Source organism: Hemitrygon akajei, chromosome 3 (assembly GCF_048418815.1).
Source record: "Hemitrygon akajei chromosome 3, sHemAka1.3, whole genome shotgun sequence".
Taxonomy (NCBI): domain Eukaryota; kingdom Metazoa; phylum Chordata; class Chondrichthyes; order Myliobatiformes; family Dasyatidae; genus Hemitrygon; species Hemitrygon akajei.
Window position 1 is genome coordinate 36172517 of NC_133126.1, and position 22849 is coordinate 36195365.

The 22849-nt window shown below is 41.7% G+C and overlaps 1 protein-coding gene across 7 annotated transcripts in view; it reads left to right on the plus strand.

Annotated features, from left to right (window-relative positions):
* rtn1a (reticulon 1a) overlaps nucleotides 1-22849 on the plus strand; it is a 190734-nt gene that overhangs the window by 119777 nt on the left and 48108 nt on the right. The window contains exon 1 of one of the 7 annotated variants that reach the window (XM_073039564.1): nucleotides 10706-10929. The exons of 5 other annotated variants lie outside the window; for them this stretch is intronic. In XM_073039564.1, the coding sequence (XP_072895665.1) occupies nucleotides 10869-10929 (61 nt within the window). In that variant the 5' untranslated portion in view covers nucleotides 10706-10868. Of the gene's footprint in view, nucleotides 1-10705; nucleotides 10930-12841; nucleotides 12944-22849 lie in introns of those variants that run through there. One more of the 7 variants, XM_073039565.1, reaches the window with a different exon arrangement.

Here is a 22849-nt window from a genome sequence, read left to right on the forward strand (position 1 = left end):
TCCTTCCTGATTACAGCAATGGGAAGAAGGCATGGGCTAGATTGTGGGCGGCCTTGATGATGGATGCTGCTTTCCTGTGACAGCACACCCTGTAGATGTGCTCAGGGCTAGGGAGGGCTTTACCTGTGGTAGACTGCACCATATCCACTTCTTTTTGTAGGCTTTTATGTTCAAGGATGTTGGTATTTCCTTACCAGGCTGTGACGCAAGCAGTCAATATACTCTCCACCATGTATCTATAGAGTTTGTCAGAAGTTTTAAGTGACATGCTGAATCTTCGCAAACTTCTAAGAAAGTAGAACTGCTGTCATGCCTTCTTTGTAATGGCACCTATGTGCTTGGCCCAGGACAGATCCTCTGAAATGATAATGCTGAGGATAGTGGCACATAGCTCATCCACTCTTATTTTTGTTTCTGTTTAGATATACAGCACAGTAACAGGCCCTTCTGGTGCCCAATTACAACTATGGGACCAATTAACCTACTGACCTGTACATCTTTGGAATGTGGGAGGAAACCCACACATTCACGGGGAGAACATACAAACGCCTTGCTGGCAATGGCGGAATTGAGCCTGGGTTGCTTGCACATTAATGGCATTATGCCAACTGCTATGCGGCCATTCCACTCGTGTTCTTAATTTCTAATACCAAGGCATTTCTTTCACTCTGACACTGGTCATACCTATAGGATCCCAAAATAGCAGTAGCTTTAGCCACTATAAACAAATATATTTTCCTATTTCAAATGAAATGCTAAAAGAAAGTGGAGAGAATAAAATATGGGATTCAGTTGGTGAAGATACATGGTTAAAAGTCAGCAAAGTACTGGAGAGTTTAACATTGGTAGCTGAGCGAAGGGCGCTGAGTAGGCTACGGTCAATTATGGATAACTCTGAACATCCTCTACATAGCACCATCCAGAGACAGAGAAGCAGTTTCAGCGACAGGTTACTATCGATACAATGCTCCTCAGACAGGATGAAGAGGTCAATACTCCCCAATGCCATTAGGCTTTACAATTCTACCGCCAGGACTTAAGAACTTTTTAAAAGCTATTATTAATGCTTTTTGAGATAGTGATTTAGATGCATATCATATTTTTTTTACTGAGTTAAGTATTGTATGTAATTAGTTTTGCTACAACAAGTGTATGGGACTTTGGAAAAAAAGTTGAATTTCCCCATGGGGATGAATAAAGTATCTATCTATCTATCAGCCAAACTGCCTGCTTTGATGTTGTATCACTCAATTGACGTTATCCAGAATATGATTGGTTACTTGCAGCATGTGAGGCCACTTGCTTAAAAAGAGCAGCTTCTGGACCTTTAACTGCTGTTCATCTGCAGTACAGATGACATTCCCATTGTACATTGGCAAACCATCAGCGTGTTAACAGCAGAAGTAAAATTTGTCCAAATAGTCACCTTCTGATATTTACTGGAGGTCACAAGAGCAAGTGGGAGCACACATACTGAAACGACAATTTGGAGGCAAATGGGTCAAAATCAGTTGAGGTTCAACTCTCTTGGTAGTGGAACGTCTGCCAGTAGGTAGATGTGGTACAATTATGACATTTAAAAGACATGTAGCCAGGCACATGGATAGGCAAAGTTCAGATGGAAATGGGCGAAATGCAAGCAAGTTGAACTGGCTCTGTGAGGCAACTTGTTGGCATGGATGAGGCCTTTTCCATGCTGTATAGCTCTTTGACTCTAATGAACCCTCAACAGACACATTTTCAGAAGTCAAATATGTTGCTAAACATGGTGGTCAGCAGAGGTCACTTATGGTTGACCATCATAAAAGAGAATGGGGAGTAAATTCTTTCATTAAGATGCTGTATCCACTTGATGTTAGGGAAGACGGTGAGTCACACTGAAGAGATGAGCATGTCCTCTAGATTGACTGACAGTTAATTTATTGAAGTTTGTAATATATAAGAAATGATAATCGTTCAAAAAGCCAGCAACAATTACACCCCACTTGGAGTAGTGTGTTCAGTTCTGGTCACTTCACTACAGGAGGGATGTGGATGCTATAGAGTGCAAAGGAGATTTACAAGAAGGTTGCCTGGATTGGGGAGCGTGCCTTCTGAGAATAGATTGAGTGAACTTGGCCTTTTCTCCTTGGGGCAATGGAGGATGACAGGTGACCTGATAGAGGTGTATAAGATGATGAGGGGCATTGATTGTGTGGATAACCAGAGGCTTTTTCTCAGCGCTGAAATGGCAAACACAAGGGGGCATAATTTTAAGGTGCTTGAAGTAGGTACAAGGGGGATGTCAGGGGTAAGTTTTTCACACAGAGAGTGGTGGGTGCATGGAACGCACTGCCAGCGAAGGTGATAGAGGCGGATATGATAGGATCTTTTAAGAGACTCTTAGGTATATGGAGCTTAAAAAGATAGAAGACATGTGGTAGAGAAATTCTAGGCAGCTTCTAGAGTAGTTTACATGGTCGGCACAACATTGTGGGCTGAAGGTCCTGTAATGTGCTGTAGATTTCTATTTTCTATGTTGTAAATGCTTGTCATGAATAGATTTTGGAGTCCTAGGATTATGGGTGGTGATGTTATTAACAACATCAGCCGATTAACTTGCCGACCAAGAATAGCTGTTAGACCTTGATTTGTACTGACTTTGAGATAAAAGTCACTTTTGGGATTCAGTAACATGAAATGGTTTGAATAGCAATTTATTTAAGGCAGGTGGGCTGCTTGGTACAGTGTATCGAACAGGATTATCTCACTTCATTTGCGTCTACCTTAAATAATTCATATAGTAGTTTTGCTGGTTCAAGAAAATTGTGGTTAAATATTCCTTGATAGCCAGTCAAGCTCAAAATGGATTCTAGTCTTTGAATAGGGAAGAGTTAATTTCTGTGTGGTGTGTTGATATCACACTTACACTTCTTGGTTCAATCTCAGCATGGATTCCTGTGCTAGTTTAATGTCCTTGGATCAGTTTTCAGGCCTGCAGTATGAAGGTGACTAAAAAATTTCTCCAGAGTAAGTACCGGTAAGTACTCTTCTACTTCACTGGTGACCTAGTAGAAGATTATAAGATCATTGTGAAGCCTTAAATAATGTCAAACTTGTCCATGTTCTACTTTTAATCACCACAAATGAAAACAAAACAAGTTATTACTTTTCCTGGCAGGTAAGAATGCATCAAAACCATTGGCAATATCTTGGATTAAAATATTTGAGAGAATTTGTGAAAGGAAAATTTCTGAACCATAGAAGCATAGGGAAGGGAAAGAGCAGTAAAAGTTTGTGAAAGGTGGTCATGAAATGTAAACTGCTATCTTGCTTTTGTACTAGCCAGACTGGTAATAAAGCCTCTTTCGGGATGATCCCCTGCTTTAAGAGTGCCAGTGGGCAGTATTTGTTTGTAGGAAAAGCTCCAGGCACATTTGAGTATTGTCTGGCAGAGTCATGAGCCTTTAATGTTTATCTCATCTTGCATTGGACAGCTGACATATTTACATCAGGCAAGAATATTTTGATATTTATGAATGGAGGCATATACTCATTAATTAAATGGGAGAGTCAAGTCAAATGGGCTTGGTTTCTTAACTTCTTATGTTTCATGTGTCTCTGATGCCACTGAACAAAGGACTTACATTCTCCGAATGAGGGTATTCAGGCTCAAAACAGGAACAATATTACAGCCAGGGAAAGAGCAGGACCACTAAGGGGCCAAAAGGATCATCTCTGTGTGAAGCCAAACATTAAATAAATACTTCTCATTTGTATTCAGTAAGGAGAAGAGCACAGAAGATAGTGAACTCAGGGAAGGGTATGTGGATTAACTGGAGTAGGTCTAAATGTCATTGTACAGTAAGAGTTCATTAGTATCCAGGGTTGGGTGAGTCCAATCCCAGGAAGAGAGAAGCTACCTGAGCCCCTGACTGAAATGTTTTTATCATTGTTAGAAAAAGCTGGGAGCCGAAGACTGGAGAGAGCCAATATTTATTTAAGAAGGACAGCAGAGATAAGCCAGGTAACTAGGGGTGAATTTTATCTGCTGGTAGGAAAATTATTGGAGAGAATTTAAGACGTATGTTTCATTATGTCATTATACCATTAGGGAGAAGGCGCAGGAGCCTGAAGATGCATACTTAACATTTTAGGGTTAGCTTCTTCCCCTCCGCTGTCAGACTTCTGAACAGTCAATGAGTTCCAGCTCACTAATCCTCTTTTGCACTATTTATTAATCTTACCTCTTTTTTTGTACCTTATGGTAATTTTTTAATGTATTGCACTGTACTGCTACCACAAAACAACAAATTTCATGACATACGGTGTTAATAAATCAGATTCAATTCTGACCAGAGATGGTCAGGAGGAGTAATCCCACCTTATTAACTTGATTGAGTTTTTGAGGATATAATGAAGAATGATGAAGGCAAGGCAGTAGATATTGAGTCCAGCAGGGTTTCCCAACCTTTTTTATGCCATGGACCTCTACTGTTAACTGAGGGGTCTGTGAGCCCCAGGCTGGGAGCCCTGGGTCCAAATAGACATCCATAGGTCATGCAACAAGGTCCTACAGCGTAGGCTGGTCCCAAAAGTTAAGGCACATTAGATCCAAAGTGAGCTGGCTAAACTGGATCTAAAATTGGCATGGTGCTAGGAGGCAGAGGGTACTGATGGTAGGATTCTATTTGAGTGGGAGTCTTTATTCAGTAATTGAGATTGGTGCTAGTTTCCTTGTTGATTGTGAAGCGCATTAATGACTTGGATGAGAGTGTGGGGAGTGTGATTAGTACGTTTGCAGATGTTGCGGAAGTTGAAAGCATTGTGAATAGCAAATAAGTTGTCTTAAATCTACAGCAGAATGTAGATCAGATGGAACGTTGGGGAGAGAACGGGCTGATGGAATGTAATCCTGACAAGTGAAAGGAGGTACCTCAATTCTTTCTTCAGTGGTTGGTAAGTTGATGGAGAAGATCTTGAGAGGCAGGATTTATGAACATTTGAAAAGGCATAATATGATTAGGAATAGTCAGTATGGCTTTGTCAAAGGCAGGTCATGCCTTACGAGCCTGATTGAATTTTTTGAGGATGTGACTAAATACATTGATGAAGATAGAGCAGTAGATGTAGTGTATATGGATTTCAGCAAGGCATTTGATAAGGTACCTCATGCAGGGCTTATTGAGAAAGTAAGAAGGCATGGGATCCAAGGGGACATTGCTTTGTGGATCCAGAATGGGCTTGCCTACAGAAGGCAAAGGTTGGCTGTAGATGGGTCATATTTTGCATGGAGGTCAGTCACCAGTGGTGTGCCTCAGGGATCAGTTCTGGGACCCCTTCTCTTCATGATTTTTATAAATGACCTGGATGAGGAAGTGAACAATAGACAATAGGTGCAGAAGTAGACCATTCGGCCCTTCGAGCCTGCACCGCCATTCTGAGATCATGGCTGATCATCTACTATCAATACCCGGTTCCTGCCTTGTCCCCATATCCCTTGATTCCCCTATCCATACGATACCTATCTAGCTCCTTCTTGAAAGCATCCAGAGAATTGGCCTCCACTGCCTTCCGAGGCAGTGCATTCCAGACCCCCACAACTCTCTGGGAGAAGAAGTTTTTCCTTAACTCTGTCCTAAATGACCTACCCCTTATTTTCAAACCATGCCCTCTGGTACTGGACTCTCCCAGCATCTGGAACATATTTCCTGCCTCTATTTTGTCCAATCCCTTAATAATCTTATATGTTGCAATCAGATCCCCTCTCAATCACCTTCCATCTGGAGGGATGGGTTAGTAAATTGCTGAAGACACAAATTTTGGGGGTGTCGTGGATAGTGTGGAGGGCTGTCAGAGGTTACAGTGAGACGTTGATAGGATGCGCAACTGGGCTGAGAAGTGGTAGATGGAGTTCAACCCAGATAAGTGTGAGGTGGTTCATTTTGGTAAGTCAAGTATGATGACAGAATATAGTATTAATGGTGAGACTCTTGGCAGTGTGGAGGATCAGAGGGATCTTAGGGTCCAAATCCATAGGACACTCAAAGCTGCTGCGCAGATTGACTCTGTGGTTAAGAAGGCATACGGTGTATTGGCCTTCATTAATCATGGAATTGAATTTAGGAACCGAGAGGTAATGTTGCATCTATATAGGACGATGGTCAGACTCCACTTGGAGTATTGTGCTCAGTTCTGGTCGCCTCACTACAGGAGGTACGTGGAAACCATAGAAAGGGTGCAGAGGAGATTTACAAGGACGTTGCCTGGATTGCGGAGCATTTCTTATGAGACCAGGTTGAGTGAACTCGGCCGTTTCTCCTTGGAGCGATGGAGGATGAGAGATAACCAGATAGAGGTGTAGAAGATGATGAGAGGCATTGATCGTGTGGATAGTCAGAGGCTTTTTCCCAGGGCTGAAATGGCTAGCATGAGAGGGCACAGTTTTAATGTGCTTGGAAGTAGGTATAGAGGAGATGTCAGGGGTAAGTTTTTTACGCAGAGAGTGGTGAGTGCATGGAATGAGCTACTGGCGACAGTGGTGGAGGCTGATATGATAGGGTCTTTTAAGAGACTCCTGGATGGGTACATGGAGCTTAGAAAAATAGAGGGCTGTGGTAACCCTAGGTAGTTTCTAGGTTAAGGACATGTTTGGCAGAGCTTTGTGGGCCGAAGGGCCTGTATTGTGCTGTAGGTTTCTATGTTTTTATGAGATGCCATTTGGTAAGTCATATAGGGGTGGAACATAAATTGTAGGGCACCACGGAATGTCATAGTCCCCCGAAAGTAGCAGCATGGGTTTATAAAGTGGCCATGAAGATGTATGGTATACTGGTCTGTATAGGTTAGGCATAGAATATAAAAGTTTGGACTTTATGTTGCTACTTTCCAAAACTGTTAGACCACATTTGAAGTATCATGTGCAGCTCTGGTCACCACCTCAAAGGAAGGATGTTCTGCTGGAGAGAATGCCGAGGAGACTCGATGGAATCTTGCCTGGATTGGTTATGGGGTGCGATTTAATAAGCTAGGTTTGCTTTACCTGGAGTGAATGAGGCTGAGAAGTAACCTGATAGAGGTATATAAAGTTATAAGACACATAGGTGGCGTAGCTAGTTAAAGTATTTTCTTCGTAGTAGATGTATCAAAAACAAGCATTCATAGGTTAAAGGTGAGTGGAAGGTGTTTTAAAGAGGAGTTGAGAGGTAATTATTTTTTACACAGCGAGTGGTTGATTTCCAAAATGTGCCACCAGTGCAAATGATGGAATCAGATGCAGTTATTGCATTCAAAAGGCATTTAGGCAAACAGGTATCCTGGAAGGATACAGAAACCATTGCAGGCAAGCATTTTAGGATTAGCAAGGAGGTTGGCATGTTCGTGGTGCACTGTAGAGCTCATTTCTGCATGTATGACTCTATCACTGCTTGACGCTGTCTAGGTTTGTCTAATATCAACAGACCAAAGCCAGCTGACAAGTGCGAATATACATACACACAAATTGAAATTTAAATCAAAGCAATATTCCGGCAAACTTTCTTCATTTAATAATTTGTTGAGAATCATCAAAAATGATCAAATGTAATAACCCATAGTAGTTCAGGAGTACTTCATTAGACAGGCACTTTATGACGTCTTGATGTCATGGATAAGTGGAAGTTCTTTCTAAGTATCATATTTTTTCTCAATATTGCACTATCTGCCAACTTGCCCCCTCAGTTAACCTGTATCTATCCCAATGTAGATGCTTTGCATTCTGTATTCCACCAGATATCTGTCTATCACGTTACTGTCAGCAAATCTGGTTATGATAAAGCAACGCACACAAAATGATGGAGGAACTCAGCAGGTCAGGCAGCATCTGTGGAAAAGAGTAAAGAGTCGACGTTTTGGGCTGAGATTAGTCCTGATGAAGGGTCTCTGGCCAAAACATTGACTGTTTACTCTTTTCTATAGATGCTGTCTCGCCTGCTGAATTCCTCCAACATTTTGTGTGTGTTGATTGGATTTCCATCAACTGCAGGTTTTCTTGTCTCTGGTTATAATAAACCTGGGCCTTTCACTCATAGTAAAGATTGTAAATACCTGAGCACTGATCCCCATGGCACCCCAGTAGTTATTGATGCCAATTCAAATATGACCCATTTTGACAGGTTCATCGATACGAAAGGTTTGGAAGGACTGGGCCAAATGACCACATCTGGGATGTTATACACAGTTCTGGTAAGAAAGTGCAGCAAAGATTCACAAGGCCATTGCTGGGACTGGAAGGCTTGAGTTAAAAGGAAAAACTGGATAAGCTGGGATTGCTTTACCTAGAGCAAGGAAGACTGAAGGTGACTTTATTTTGTATACAATGGGTGGCACAGTAATGTAGTGGTTAGCACAACACTTTACAGTACCAGCGACCCAGATTCAATTCCCGCCACTGACTGTAGGATTTTGTACGTTCTCCAAGTGCCCACATGGGTTTCCTCTGGGTGACCCGGTTTCCTCCCACAGGCCAAAGATGCACCAGTTGATAGGTTAAATGGCCTTTGTAAATTGCCCCATGATTAGACTAGGATTAAATTGGGGGTTGCTGGGCGGCGTGACTTGAAGAGCCGGAACGGCCTATTCTGTGTTGTTTCTCGATAAGTAAAATCTTCAGGGACAAAGATGAGGTGGATAGCCATGGTCTTTTTCTCAGAGTAAGGGAATCTTAAACTTGTGGGCATGTCAAAGGTAGGAGAGGGAAGATTTAAAGAGGATGTGAGAAGTAAGTTTTTCCACATACAGGGTGGTAGGTGTATGGAATGAAGTACCAAAGGAAGTTCTAAAGAACAGTATAATGACAGTATTTAAAAGACATTTGGATGGGTTCATCAATAGGAAAAATTAAAAAGGATATAGTCCAAGTCTAGGCAGATGGGACTAGTTCTAAAAAGTACCTTAGTTGGACTGCTTGAGTTGGACCAAAAGGCCTGTTTCTATACGGAATAACACTATGACTTCTGTATATATGTTCTCTATATGAGGGCCAGAAAGAGCAGAAAAGGCCAATTTATATGCAGTTCTCGCTTAATATTAACCTAGATGGTTTCTATTCTGAGATTATGATGCTGTGATGTTAGGCTGGAGGAGGTATGGTTATGTTCTTTGAAGTAAAGAAGTTTGAGAGGATTGCTTAAAAATGTGCAAGATTGTATGCAGTTCAGGTGGAAAAATCTGTTTCCATTAGCAGATAATCCAAAGGCCAGGAGATCAGAATAAGCCATTCAGCCCAACTCACCCATGCCAACCAAGATGATATCTTGAATTAGTCCCATTTGCCTGACTGATATTGTTTTATTACCAATATTGTTTTTTACTTTTCCTATCAATGAACCTGTCCAAATGTCTTTTAAATATTGTAATTATTATCTGCCTCTACCACTTCCTCTGGCACTTCATTCCATTACCTACCAGTGTGTGGGGAAAAAAATGCCCCTCAGATCCCTTTTAAATCTTTCCCCTCTGACCTTTGACTTACAGCCACAAATTTTAAGCAAAAGATACAAGGAGGTTTGAGGAACAACATTTTTACTTAGGGTTGTAATTTGAAATTCATGGTATCAGTCAGTACTTAAAAAAAGTGGGTAAGCACTTGGAGAGAGAATGACCTCATCCTGTGCCATAAGAATCTAATGATTCGATGAGCTTTAAAATGAAGAAATTGCATATTTGAAGCCCAAGGCATGACCAAATCATTTGCTGCTTTTTCATTCTGTCTGTATCCCCATCCCTGACTTTTCTTCCCTAACTGCATTGCCTTCCATGTCTATCTGCACTTGCAATTTGTCTATCCTTATTTTGCCTGTTTCTACCTCGAAAAAACACCGGGTTTGATGAAGGGTCTTGACTTGAAATGTCGACTGTTCAAGTCCTACCTAGATCTACCTGACCTGCAAAGTTCCTCCAGCATTTCTTTTTGTATGTTGCTCCATGCCAGCATCTGTGGTCTTTCCTGTGTCTCTAAAATGAATTCTGGCTATTTTTAAGCTACATGGAATGGAGCTCTATCTCTGGACAGTGTGTGTATAGAATTATAATAGCTTTCACAGGGTATGTCTGTTACAACACACTTTCATAAAAATGGCATCTCTACATCTGTTTGAATTTAATACTTTGTGATTTTTCTAGCTAATAGCAACAAAGTAGTAATGGAAGTTTTATTTCCAAAGTAATTGTTGTTCAAAGTATCAATTAATATAAAGAGTAGGTATGCTACATTGCCGAATGAAGAATTTAGATTAAATAGATCAGTGATTATATTGTTTACAGGAACGCTAGAAGGCTATTGTGATTCATGAATCCTGTCTTGCTGTTTTTGCTTGGACAGCTGATGTACAGAGTTGATTTCATGATAAAAGCCAGATTTTATGATGTAATCTGTATGGTACAGGTGGTTGATAGCAAAATAAAGATAATTATTTGGAAAATTGGGCTGTTAATCTAATTACCTACTGATGGTCTTTCATGTGCTTTTTATGTGGAAGCCAGAAATCAAAACTCCTAAAAATAGATGCATCAGATCTATGTTATGTTTAATTACTCATGTTCCTGTACCATTAGGTTGATTACTTAAGTAGCTGAGTACCTGAGTCTTGTTGAACAGGAGTGAGCTGCTTTTAATTTGAAGAGAGATTTGCATTCTGTTTCAGAGGAAGAGCAATCCCCAGGGCAATTACATGGCAGTGCTGATTTGCTGCAGTGGAGACTGCAGCGTTTACATATTGCCCTCCCCTTTCCCCTGCTCTGCTTACCACTCCAGTCTCCTGGCAGTACGTACTGCACCCCATAAATGCATTGGAATGCCTAACTGAATTGTCTGGTGGCCGAAATATCAGTGAGATTTTTGATGTCCCAAGATGCAGACCAGTGTGGATTCGGCGAAGATGGAATGCTTGTGGAGTTGCTGGAAGAACCAGGGTACTCAATTTGTTTGCTTGTTTTGAAAACACTGAATCAGGAGCAGTTGTGACTGTACTAAAATGTGCTTTGTTCACCTGTGGCCCTTTCACTTGTGTTTTTATTGCAGCAGCGAAGTAATTTGTTGTGCCGTATTGTGCTGTGGTTAGGTATGGTGCAGATTAAAATTGCTTGAGGAAAGCACAAGCTACATTTTTCATTGCTTTGTGTGTATGGCTGCATAACCTTTCTAGAGTGAATGCTATTTGATCATCTGTGTTTATTAATTGTGTATTGATATTCCAGCTAAATAAGTAATAAGATAATATTGGAATGAATGAACCTGTTTAATTGTCATTCTCTTTCTGAGCAGCATTTAACAGTAGAGCTGTACAGCATCATTTTTCAAAGGGACACACCCATAGTGAAAGCAATGTTTTTTTCTCAAAGCTGATTATCTGTTATGTAGGAAAAAGATTCCGTTTCACATTCAGACCTGCTGTACAAAATTAATTATTTCATATATACTGTTCATGTTGCCTCATGCAAAACACCTAAAAGACATGCGGTGAAGATTCTGCCTGAAACAAAGTAAAATTGAACATATTCTAGTTATGAAATATACTGTCGTATGACCTAGTAAAATAATTTATGCAGAGACAAGTGGAAGCATTCATTTGATTATCTGTTTCTAAAGAATCTAGAATCAGCATTGGGTGTGGCTGCCTGCCTCCAATACAGTGCACAGAGGAGAGGGCCTTTCAGCCATTTTTTTTCTCAGCATCACTCTGAATTCTGTCTAGACATTTTTGCAGCTGAGGTGAAGGATAATGAAGATGGCTGATTATCCTCCAGAAAGGGATTTCTTTGTATTTTTGGTGTAAGTGTCACAGTGCTGTTCAGGAAATTTCACTAACGAATTGCTTTTTATGATCCGAAGCCTTCGAGCATTTTCCATGCTTAACCACCTTACTTGTCACATTTTTCAAAACAGGATAAGTCTGCAAAATACCCCTCCCATCTTGCAACTGTCCAGGAGTTCAAAATATAGTTAAAATCCTTTGAGGATTAATATGCTGTTTGTTAAGTGTTGCAGCATCCTAGTATATTTACATGAATCATTGTGTTTCAGAACAGTGTTTCAAAAAACACATTCATAAAATGACTGTGCCCTCCTTTTGTCAATGTATAAAAACCGTTGCCACTTAATTATGAATACTATTATATATGCATGGAACAGTAGTTTTTCTTTTAAATGTTGATGTTTCTTTATATGGTACAAGCTGTCTTCTCTCTCAGTAAAGTATTAATTTTGAGCAAAGCTGGAAGCATAGATTTTGTTTGTAAAAGTCAAAATTTCAAAATATGAATAAATCCTAAATTGTAAACACAGGTTTTCCTACTTGTTTGAATAGGTTTGCAGATTCAATGAGAAAATTTGTCAAGTCATAAGTTTAGCAAATAAGATACTTATTCTGCAGACAATCTGCATTGTCGGGTGTACTGTGGAAAGAATCTTTCTTGAAAGAGGGTGCAGTGCTTAACAGAATGATGACGTCACAAACTTTAATATATAAAAAAGATAAGCCATTCCCACAAATCACTGGGATCTTGATGTCATTCTTGAGAGTGGATGCTATACTTGCTTCATTTGAGAAAGGGCTTAAAATTTGAGGTTTTTATTTCGATGTATAATATCTTGGAGTTCTTTGCAACGACTCTTTTATTCTTTTTCATATAAAGAATACGAAAGAATACTTTCATATTCCTTACATGTGAAAGTGACATTATAAAGGAAGTGGAAAATAATATTCAATATTTTGAGTGCATGGAAATACACAGGAATCTGAAGCAAGAGGAGTGCTTTGAGGGTATTATGGTAATAAGGCAGTAGATGTAATTCGACAGGAGCTGGCTCCTCTCATTAAGCAGGCAAAGGCTGTTTACATCGTTCCACATCCCAGCAGGAAGTAGAAAGTCTGACTCTTTGTTTAGAATTCTATTCAGCTGAATGAATTCACAATGGCTACGTTTGGTTTGTATATGCTTGATTCACTTATTATTTAGAGAAAAAAAAATAAATATGAAATTATTTGTACAGTTATTTATTTGGCGACGCAGAAGCACAGTGGAGGATGTGCATATATGTATTTAGTTAACGCAGAGGCTGTTAATGGTTGCTGTCTTGGGTGCTGGAATTATCCTGGAACTTGTTCGAGAAAGATTCATAACATGCATAAAGTAGATGCTGTGGTTGTTTCCTGAGAGACTGGAGAACTATGTTTTTATTTAAAAGCTGTTTGAGATTAGAGTTCATTTATATTGAAAGAAAATATTGAATTTATTTGACCTTGAGCAAAGAAATGCAATACCCTAGGGTTGTAATTTGATGCAAAGAAGACAGCTGAGCCATGGTTTAACGTATGAGAAGCCTTTTGCATCTTCAAATGTGACTAGTTAGCATTCCTAATTTTAGACATGGATCAGCAGGAAGGGCCAGGGTTTCTTGCTACGTTCTGCTTTATCCACTAATTCTTAAAGAGTTTGCTACAGATTTCAGACTAAAGTACCAGAATGGGAAACCTTACCACAGTTGTAGGTATTGGCTGAGGCCACACCCGCAGCACTGGGTGCTGGGCACTGTTTTTGTTTTTAGAAGAAGAAATTTGAGGCATTGTGACAAAAGCTGAAGAGGGTGATTGCTGGGATGGCCTCTGATTGGAAGATTGAGTATAATGGGACCAAGTTATTTGAATAATGGGTGGCACAGTGGTATAGTGGTTACCGCAATCGCTTTACGGTGCTAGCAATCAACTATCAGAGTTCGATTCCTGCCACTGTCTGTAAGCAGTTTGTACGTTTCCCTGGTGACCATGTGGGCCTCCTCCTGGTGCTCCGGTTTCTCCCCCGTTTCAAAACCATTAGGGTTAGTAAGTTAACGCACACAAAATGCTGGAGGGACTCAGCAGGTAACGCAGCATCTATGAAAATGAAAACAAAACAGTTGCCATTTTGGGCTGAGACTGGAGGACTGGAAAGGAATGGGAAAACACCAGAATAAAAAGGTGGGAGGGGAAGTAGGAGAGTTGGAAGGTGATAGGTGAAGCTAGGTGGGTGGGAAAGGTTAAGAGCTGGAGTGGAAGGAATCTGATAGGAGAGTGGGCCAGAGGAGAAAGGAAAGGAGGAGGGGAGCAAGGGGAAAGTAATAGGCAGGTGAGAAGAAGTAAAAGGGCAGAGTGGGGAATAAAAGAAGAGGGGAAGGGAGGGAATTTGTTTTACCAGAAGGAGAAATCGATATTCATGCCATCAGGTTTGAGGCTACCCAGATGAATATCAGACTTTGCTTCTCCACCCTGAGGGTGGCCTCGTCTTGGCCCAAGAGGAGGCCATGGACCGACATGTCGGTACAGGAATGGGATTTGGAATTCTAATGTTTGTTCACTGGGGAGTTCCCTTTTTGCAGATGGAACAGAGGTGCTCGACAAAGCCGTCCCCCAATTTGCAACATGCCTTACCTGCATCGAGAGTACCAGACACAATAGATGACCCCAGCAGATTTGCAGGTGAAGTGTTACCTCACCTGAAAGGACTCTTTGGGGTCCTCAGTGGAGGTGAGGGAGGAGGTGAATGGGCAGGTGTAGCACTGAGGCTGCCTGCAGGGATAAGTGCCTGGAGGGACGGGTGGACAAGTGAATCACGGAGGGAGCAGAATGTGGGGTGGGAGGTTGTGGAAGTTAAAGATGTTGTAAGAACCCTTTGGAGATGTCAGAAGTTGTGGAGGATGATGTGTTGGATGCGGAGGATGATGGGTTAATAGGTAAGGACAAGAGGAACTCTATCATTGTTAAGGCGGTGGGAAGATGGGGTGAGCACGGATGTTCATGAAATGGAGGAGATGTGGATGAGGGCAGCATCAGCAGTGGAGAAAGGAAAACCCCGTTCTTTGAAGAAGGAACTCATCTCTGATGTCTTGGAAAGGAAAACCACGCCTTTGGGAACAGATGCAGCAGAGGCGAAGGAACTGAGAAAAGGGAACAGCATTTTTACAGGAGTTGTGGTCATGCTTTGGTGGTGCCAGAAACTTGGCAACACTTGTGGGCTGCCGCCCCCCCCCCCAACAATCCTCAGACTCTGTTGGTTGTTGATGGTAATGCATTTCACAGTATATTTCAATGTACATGTGACAATGTGACAAATAAAGGTAATCTTTAATCTTTGGAGTTTAGAGGAATTACCTTAATAAAATTAATTATCTGTAGAAGACATGATAGTGTTTATTTGGTGTTTCTTTGGTAGAAGAGTCTGGAATCAAAGGATGTAACAATGGTACAAGTTGCCAGCAATATTCTCCATTCAAAGGCTATGAACCGTTGGGATTCTGTGCGTAGGCTTAGTCATTGAGATATTCAAGATTAAGATCAATAGATTGTTGAAGCCCATGTGACCCATGACAATCAAACATGAAAGCAAAGAGCAAAAATCAAGTAATTTTGCTGTATAGTACAACAGGCTCAAAGAGTCACGTCTCCTTGGAAAGGTTCATTGAAATACTAATTGGAAAGATTGAGCTAGAAGCTTTGAGAAGAGATAACATGCAACTCCAATTTCCACCATATTTTGTGAATGTAAAGGTTAACTGTCTACCAAAACTTCTGATGAAGAACTAGAATCTGAAGGAATCTTTCCTAGAACTCCTACTAAAGATGCCTCCATTGAATGAACTGCAACAGTTCAAAAAGAAAGCTTTTTTCAAATTCATCTTTTGGGCAACAGTGGCTGGTTTTGCTGACAAAAGCAACTTTCTAAGAATATTATTAAAACCATAAGACATAGGAGCAGAATTAGGCCACTTGGCTCATCAAGTCTGCTCTGCTATTCCATTGTGGCTGATTTATTATCTCTCTCAGCCCCATTCTCCTGCCGTCTCTCTGTAAGGCCCTTACTAATCAAGATTCTATCAGCCTCCATCTTAAATAAGCCCAATGACAGCCTCTACAGCTGTCTGTGGTAATGAATTTCACAGATTCACTACCCTCTGGCTAAATAAAATATGAGAAATTAAATATATGAGAATGTAGACCTTTTGGATAAGCTTGCAAGTGACACCAAAATTGTTGGTATAGTGGACAGTGAAGAAAGTTGTCCAATGTTATAGCAAGATGTAAATCAACTGGGAAAGTGGGCAAGGGAGTTGGAGATGGAATCTAACTCTGGCAAATAAAAAGTCACACCTTTTGGGAAGTTGAACCAGGGCAGGACACGTACAGTGAATGGTGTTGAATAGAGAGACCTTAGGCTACAAGTATGTAGTTCTCTGAAAATTGGAACACAGTGATAAGGAAGACATATGGCTTGCTTGCCTCCTGTAATCTCGTGAGGTTTAGATGCACTGGGAGAAATATGGGAAATTTGATTTTTTTTTTACATAGTAGCAATGGAATGGAACCCCACTGAGGTAAACCCAGTGCTACTTAATCATTCAGCAATGCCCCCTCACCACACCAGATCCCTGAATAGTGAAGCCTCTTACCATACCCTACAGTAGACCCAGATCATAACCTCCAGTTCTGGGAACAGCTCTTCTGTAACCATGTAGCACACCTGTTTGATGCATTAGCATTTCTGACCTTCATGAAACAGTTGATGAAGATATGGTGATTTTATTCCTTACTCTGCAAATGGGTAACTTGTGTGTCAGTTCTCCTAGCTTCTACCCAACTTATGGCCAATTATATAGCCAGGACACAGGCACTGATAATGGTGTCAGTTCTGAAGTTAGCAACTTGGGAAAACATAAAATGGCTGGCATACCAATCGGAATGCAGAAGGTGAGATGATCTAGCACAGGGGTTCCCAACTTTTTTTATGCTATGGACCAATACCATTAAGCAAGGTATTTATTAATTGGTTACTCACTTTAGTCTCATCAGTAATATTGGCATTTAACAAGGGATTGTGAGGAAATGGGGTTCTTCATCTTAACTGTTCCCTGCTCTTTTCTCATCACTCACAAAGTGAAAATTCCTTTTAAGCATTTTAACTATTTTGGTCAAATCAACCTTTCTTGGTTTTTTTTTCATTAATGTTGATAGTTTGTCAGTGGTTTCTGCAAAAGCATCACACTCTGGCTGTAAAGCAGAAGTGAAATATCTTTGTTTTTCATGTAGCAGCACCTTCGCTCCATCCGACAAAAGCAGAACTTCCTGGTGGCCAAACATCTTAATTCTCATTCCCATTCCTGTCCCAATGTGTGCCAAGATGAGGCCACCCTCAGGGTGGAGGAGCAACACTATATTCTGTCTGAGTAGCCTGTAACCTGATGGCATGAATATCAATTTCTCCTCTTCTATTCCCCTTTATGGCCTCTTACCTCTTCTCATCTCCTCCAGGTCCTCTTCTCCTTCCCTTTCTTCTGTGGTCCAGTGTCCTATCCTATCAGATTCTTTCTTCTCCAGCCCTTGACCTTTCCAACCCACCTGGTTTCCCCTATCACCTTCTAGCTAGCCTCCTTCCCCTCCCCCCACCGTTTTCTGCTTCATTCTTCCCCCTTCCTTTCCTGTCCTGAAGAAAGGTCTCAGCCGAAACGTCGACTGCTTATTCATTTCCATAGACGCTGCCTGACCTGCTGAGTTCCTCCAGCATGTATGTGTAATTCTACCAGTTAAAACTTTGAAGAACCTGGAATTTTTGAGCTCCGTTGGTTCAGTCTGTTTTATTAAGTTGGTCAGAAGTGATGTGTGTGTTGAGGGGGTGAGTGAAAAGGGGACATTTCCTCCTTGGGCTGTTTGTTCTGAAGTAGATACTTCTCAAAATTCATGATAGCTGTTGCCTTTATAGTTACTGCCAATTGTAATTGTGTATTATTTTTAGAACCTGACAGGTAGGGTGACCAGCCATTTCACAAATGTCCAACCCTGGTTCCACGGGGCAGTTTGGCCCACAGCTTGTAGTCAGTGAATTGGCAATGTTCTCTGCAGACATCAAGAGGAAGTTCACATTTACCCTATATAGTTGTTCTACCCCAAAGTCAGCAGTATAGGGCCCAGCAGTGAAATCCTCCATGTTAACTCCATGTGGGTTGAGCCAAAACTTGGTCTGCCCACAAATACTGAAAAAGCAACTGACAAACAATGCCAGCCCAGTGATTCTCTCTGCTGAAAAGGAATGGTAGAGTAGAAGCAGGAGTAGACCTTATAGAACATAGAACGGTACAGTGCAGATCATTCAGCCCATGATGTTGTGCCAACCTTTTAACCTACTTCAAGGTAAATCTAACACTTCCCTCTTACATAGCCCACCACATATCATCCATGTGGCTATCTAAGAGTTTGTTAAATGTCCCTAATGTATCTGCCTCTACCACCACCTCTGGCAGCACATTCCACAGGCCCACTAATCTCTGTGTAATAAAAACACTACCTCTCACATCACCCCTGTACTTCCCTCCAATCGTTTTAAAATTAGGCCCTCTCATATTAGCTATTTCTGCCTTGGGAAAAATGGTACTGGCTGTCATAGACGTAGAACATAGAAATCTACAGCACATTACAGGCCCTTCAGCCCATAATGTTGTACTGACCATGTAACCTATTTTAGAGACTGCCTAGAATTTCCCTAGCACATAGCCCTCTATTTTTCTAAGCTCCATATACCTACCTAAGAGACCCTATTGTATCTGCTTCCACCAACGCCATCGGCAGTGCATTCCATGCACCCCACTACTCTATGTGAAAAACTTACCCCTGACATCCCCTCAGTACCTATTTCCAAGCACCTTAAAACTATGCCTCCTCGTGTTAGCCATTTCAGTCCTGGGAAAAAGCCTCTGGCTAACCAGACGATCAATGCCCTCATCATCTTATACACCTCTATCAGGTCACCTCTCATCTTAGTTGCTCCAAAGAGAAAAGGCCAAGTTCTCTCAACCTATTCTCTCCAATCCAGGCAACATCCTTGTAAATCTCCTCTGCACTCTCTCTATAGCATCCACATCCTTCCTGTAGTGAGGTAACCAGAACTGAACACAGTACTCCAAGTGGGGTCTGACCAAGGTCTTATATAGCTGTCCACTCTATCAATACCACTCTCTCATCCACCTTCACTCCAAAGAGAAAAGCCTTAGCTTCCTTAACTTATCCTCATAAAACATGCTCTCTAATCCAATCAGCATCCTGGTAAATCTGCTCTTCACCTTCTCTAAACTTCCACATCCTTCCTATAATGAGGCAACCAGAACTGAACGCAATACTCCAAGTCACAAATGAGAAAATCTGCAGATCAAGCAACACACTCAAAATGCTGGGGGAACTCAGCAGGTCAGGCAGCATCTATGGAAAAGAGTAGTATAGTTAATGTTTCGGGCTGAGACCCTTCATCAGGACTGGGGCAAAAGATGAGGAATGAGAGTAAGAAAGTGGGAGGAGGGGAGGAAGAACCACAAGGTGGTAAGTCTTAAGTGTTGACTAACCAGAGATTTATAGAGTTGCAACTTCACTTTGCAGCTTCTAAACTAAATCCTCTGACAAATGAAGGTCAACACACCATTAGCCTTTGTAACCACCTGTCAAATTGTGTGGCAAATTTGAGATGTCTGTGGACTTAGACCCTAAGATCCCTTTCTTTTTAACTCCACAATGTTAAAAATCCTGCCATTAACCCTGTACTCTGTGTTCAAGTTTGACTTCCCAAAGGTACATCACATTTTTCTGAATTGAAATCAGTCCAGCTCTGCATCCTATCAATGCCTCATTGTTAAACTACAGTCTTCTACGCTATCCGCAGCCTTTGTGTCATCTGCAAACTTACAAACACACCCTTTGACTTCCTCATCCAAGTCATTTATAAAAATCACAAAGAGCAGAGGTGCTAGAACAGATCTGTGTGGAACACTATTGGTTGCCAATCTTCAGGCAGAATACACTCCGTCTATTACCACCCTGCTCTGCCTTTCAGTGAAATCGTAGCTGATCCTATGCATCAAAACCACTTATTCTCAGTCCCTATATTTCTTGATTCCCATCAGGGCCAAATGTCTGTCATTTATAGGGTACAGACTTCCAAGTATGTACAAATCTTTCCTTGAAGATTTGTGTTTTTTTTCTCATCTGTATCTGAAGAGATACCTCGTATGGAGGTTATGGTTCCCTGAATTACTTCCACCAGCCATTTTATAGAGGGTGCTTAACAGACAACCACAATGGACAGCATGTCAGGGCCCCTTCTCATATCATCTAATGCAGGGATTCGCTGTGTAGCCTCCACAGCTGCACTTTGGGTCACTCCCAGGCAGACACCGGAAAATGACATGGGAGTGTACTGAAGAGGTGGGAACATGCTTTCACTGGGACCATAGTGCAAAGTTGCAGTATAATGTATTTCTGCCTTTTACCACATAGACAGAGCGTGCACTCAGCATCAGCTCAATTGTTTTTCACTTGGCACAATCTTTCCTCTGCCTGGTCAGTTCAGAAGAGTATGAAGGTAGAGAGTCAGCTGTCCCAGACTACTGTGAGAAAGAATTTCTGCAGCCAGGATCTTTTGAATTAGTTTGGGGGATGTTGGATTTGTCAGGAGATTAGCTTTGAGCTGTTAGTTCTTTGAGCCACTGGGGGGGAGGGTTGTCTGTTGGAGGGTCCTGTAGGAACTGTAGAAGACCTGGGATCCATATGTTCTGGTGCAGTGTGGATAAGAGTAACCAACCTTCTCCTCCAGTTAATCTTTGTAAACCTCACACCATGGGTCTTGGGGTTGTCCGGACCTCACAGTCCTGCCCCCTTTGCCACTTCCTAATCACCACGAGACATAATCCAGGATATAAGTGTGGGTTCATGTACTATCTGTGTGTGACTTTTTTTAATGTGGGGAGGCTGGTGCCAGGGCAGCCAACTTGTGCTCCTTGACAGATCAGGATCAGGGTCTAGTGGCGTGGCATGAAAGATGACTGGGGACGCTTCCCTGCTGTAGCTTTCCTCTGACTCCACTGCCGTGGTGACGTGTCTTCATCTTCTGCCAGCTCCACCATTCAGGTCTTGGCTGGATTGCTCTCTGTGTGGAACCACACCCCTGACCTTACTGGCATAGGTGACCTTACCAGGAACTCACACACCTCTCCACCACAATGAGGTGATGATCCTCAGAGAAGAGCCATGATTTAACTATCTGCAGATAGTACAATCCAACTTGTATTTCCTCTTGTGCCTCTCCACCACGACAAGAGAAGACCCATGATCTAGCTGATGGCAGACTGTAAAATCCAACTTGTATTTTCTCTCATTTAAGATTTAAAAAGAACAATAGTAAACATTGACAATTGGTTAGGCCAAGATACCTTGACATGTCAAATGACTATTTCTGACATTCAGAAATCATATTTACAGAACTATTCAAGGAAAGCAAAGAGAAAGTAGCATGTATCCAGCCCTATCTTTGGTAACACTGCCTAGTGACAGGCTAAGGTTATTTGTATGGTTTCTGCCTGCCTGCAGTTCAGGACTGTCTGTTTGACTATGTAGACAACCAGAACTCTATCTGTAACTGTAGCTTTGGTTTAAGATGGCACAGGTGAACCACAGCGACGACTTGGTGGCATCAAACTAAACTACTACTTACTTTATTAATCACATTTTTTCCCTCAAAAATGATCTTTGCAATCAATAGCTTGTATTTTCCCTTTCGGATTTGAGCTTTCCAACCACCTGTACACACTGGCATTTTTGAGGTAGGTGTGAACTGAAGTTTCAGAGGTGCAAGAAGGTTGCGTTGTGGCATGTACAGGCGGAATCAAGGCAGCGGGGCCCAGGCCTGAAAGTGGGGAATGAGCCAATGTTTGGCCACGGAGTGGACTTGGAGACAATTTGAAGTGGCAGAACTGAGGTGAGACAGAGTCAAAGCAGTGGGGCCTGGGCCTGGGAGTGAGGAACAAGTGATGTTGGACCAACTTAAGTGCCGGGCCAGATTAGAGAGGTCAACTCTGGGCCAGGTTGAGGCGGTGGATCCCAGGTCCAAGAGTATATTGAAGCGGCAGGGCCTGGATCTAAGTGTGAAGGACAACTCTTGGCTGATTTAAGCATTGAGCCAGATTGGAACGGTCAGGGTGTCGGGCTGGAGGAGAGGGACAGCCAGTGTTCAGCTCGTTGCTTGCAAGGTTTACTAATCTCCACGCTGAATGTAATTTGCTTACTTTAATTGTTTGCACAGTTTATTTTCCTACACATTCCTACACATTGGCTTCTGATTTTTTTAATAGGCTCCATTGGGTTTACTGGCTTCCTGTGAGAAGACGAATCTCAACGTCGTATATAGTATAGATACTTACGATAATAAATGTACTTTGAAATGAGCCACTGCTGTAGATATGAATGCAAGTGGACTGCTGCTGAAAGGCTAAGGAGCCTGAAAGTAGACCAGGGTCACTAACTTCAGGGCCTTGATTCTGCTGTTGATCAAAATCAGCTAAAAGACCAGCAGACTGGTAATCCTCCCTACTTTAAATCATAAAACTTGAAGCAGGAGTCCCTAAAGCCATTCAATTAAATCACAGCTTGACCTGCAGGCCAAGTGAGAGCAGGTCCCTTATAGCCCATGATTTCTTGTTATCTGAATATCTTTCAATTTCCATGTTCAATTCATTCTGTAACTGAACACTGACAACAAAATTCCAAATATTTATGTTCCTGTATGTGTTTATTGTCCCCAATTCCAAGATTGCAAGTACGGATATAATTAAGAAAGGACAGAATCCCAACACATCGAACTGGAATTAGCCCTATTTCCAACTTGGATGTCAGAATTCAGCTGCTGTATATTTGTAGATGGAGTCTCTGGATGTAGGTTTGATTCCAATATGGCACTCAAGTTGCATGTACACGTTTGGCATTGTTCCTACTGGAATAGATATTGGAAAGAGCATAAGTACATGCACTGTCACTGCCACCTGCAAGAA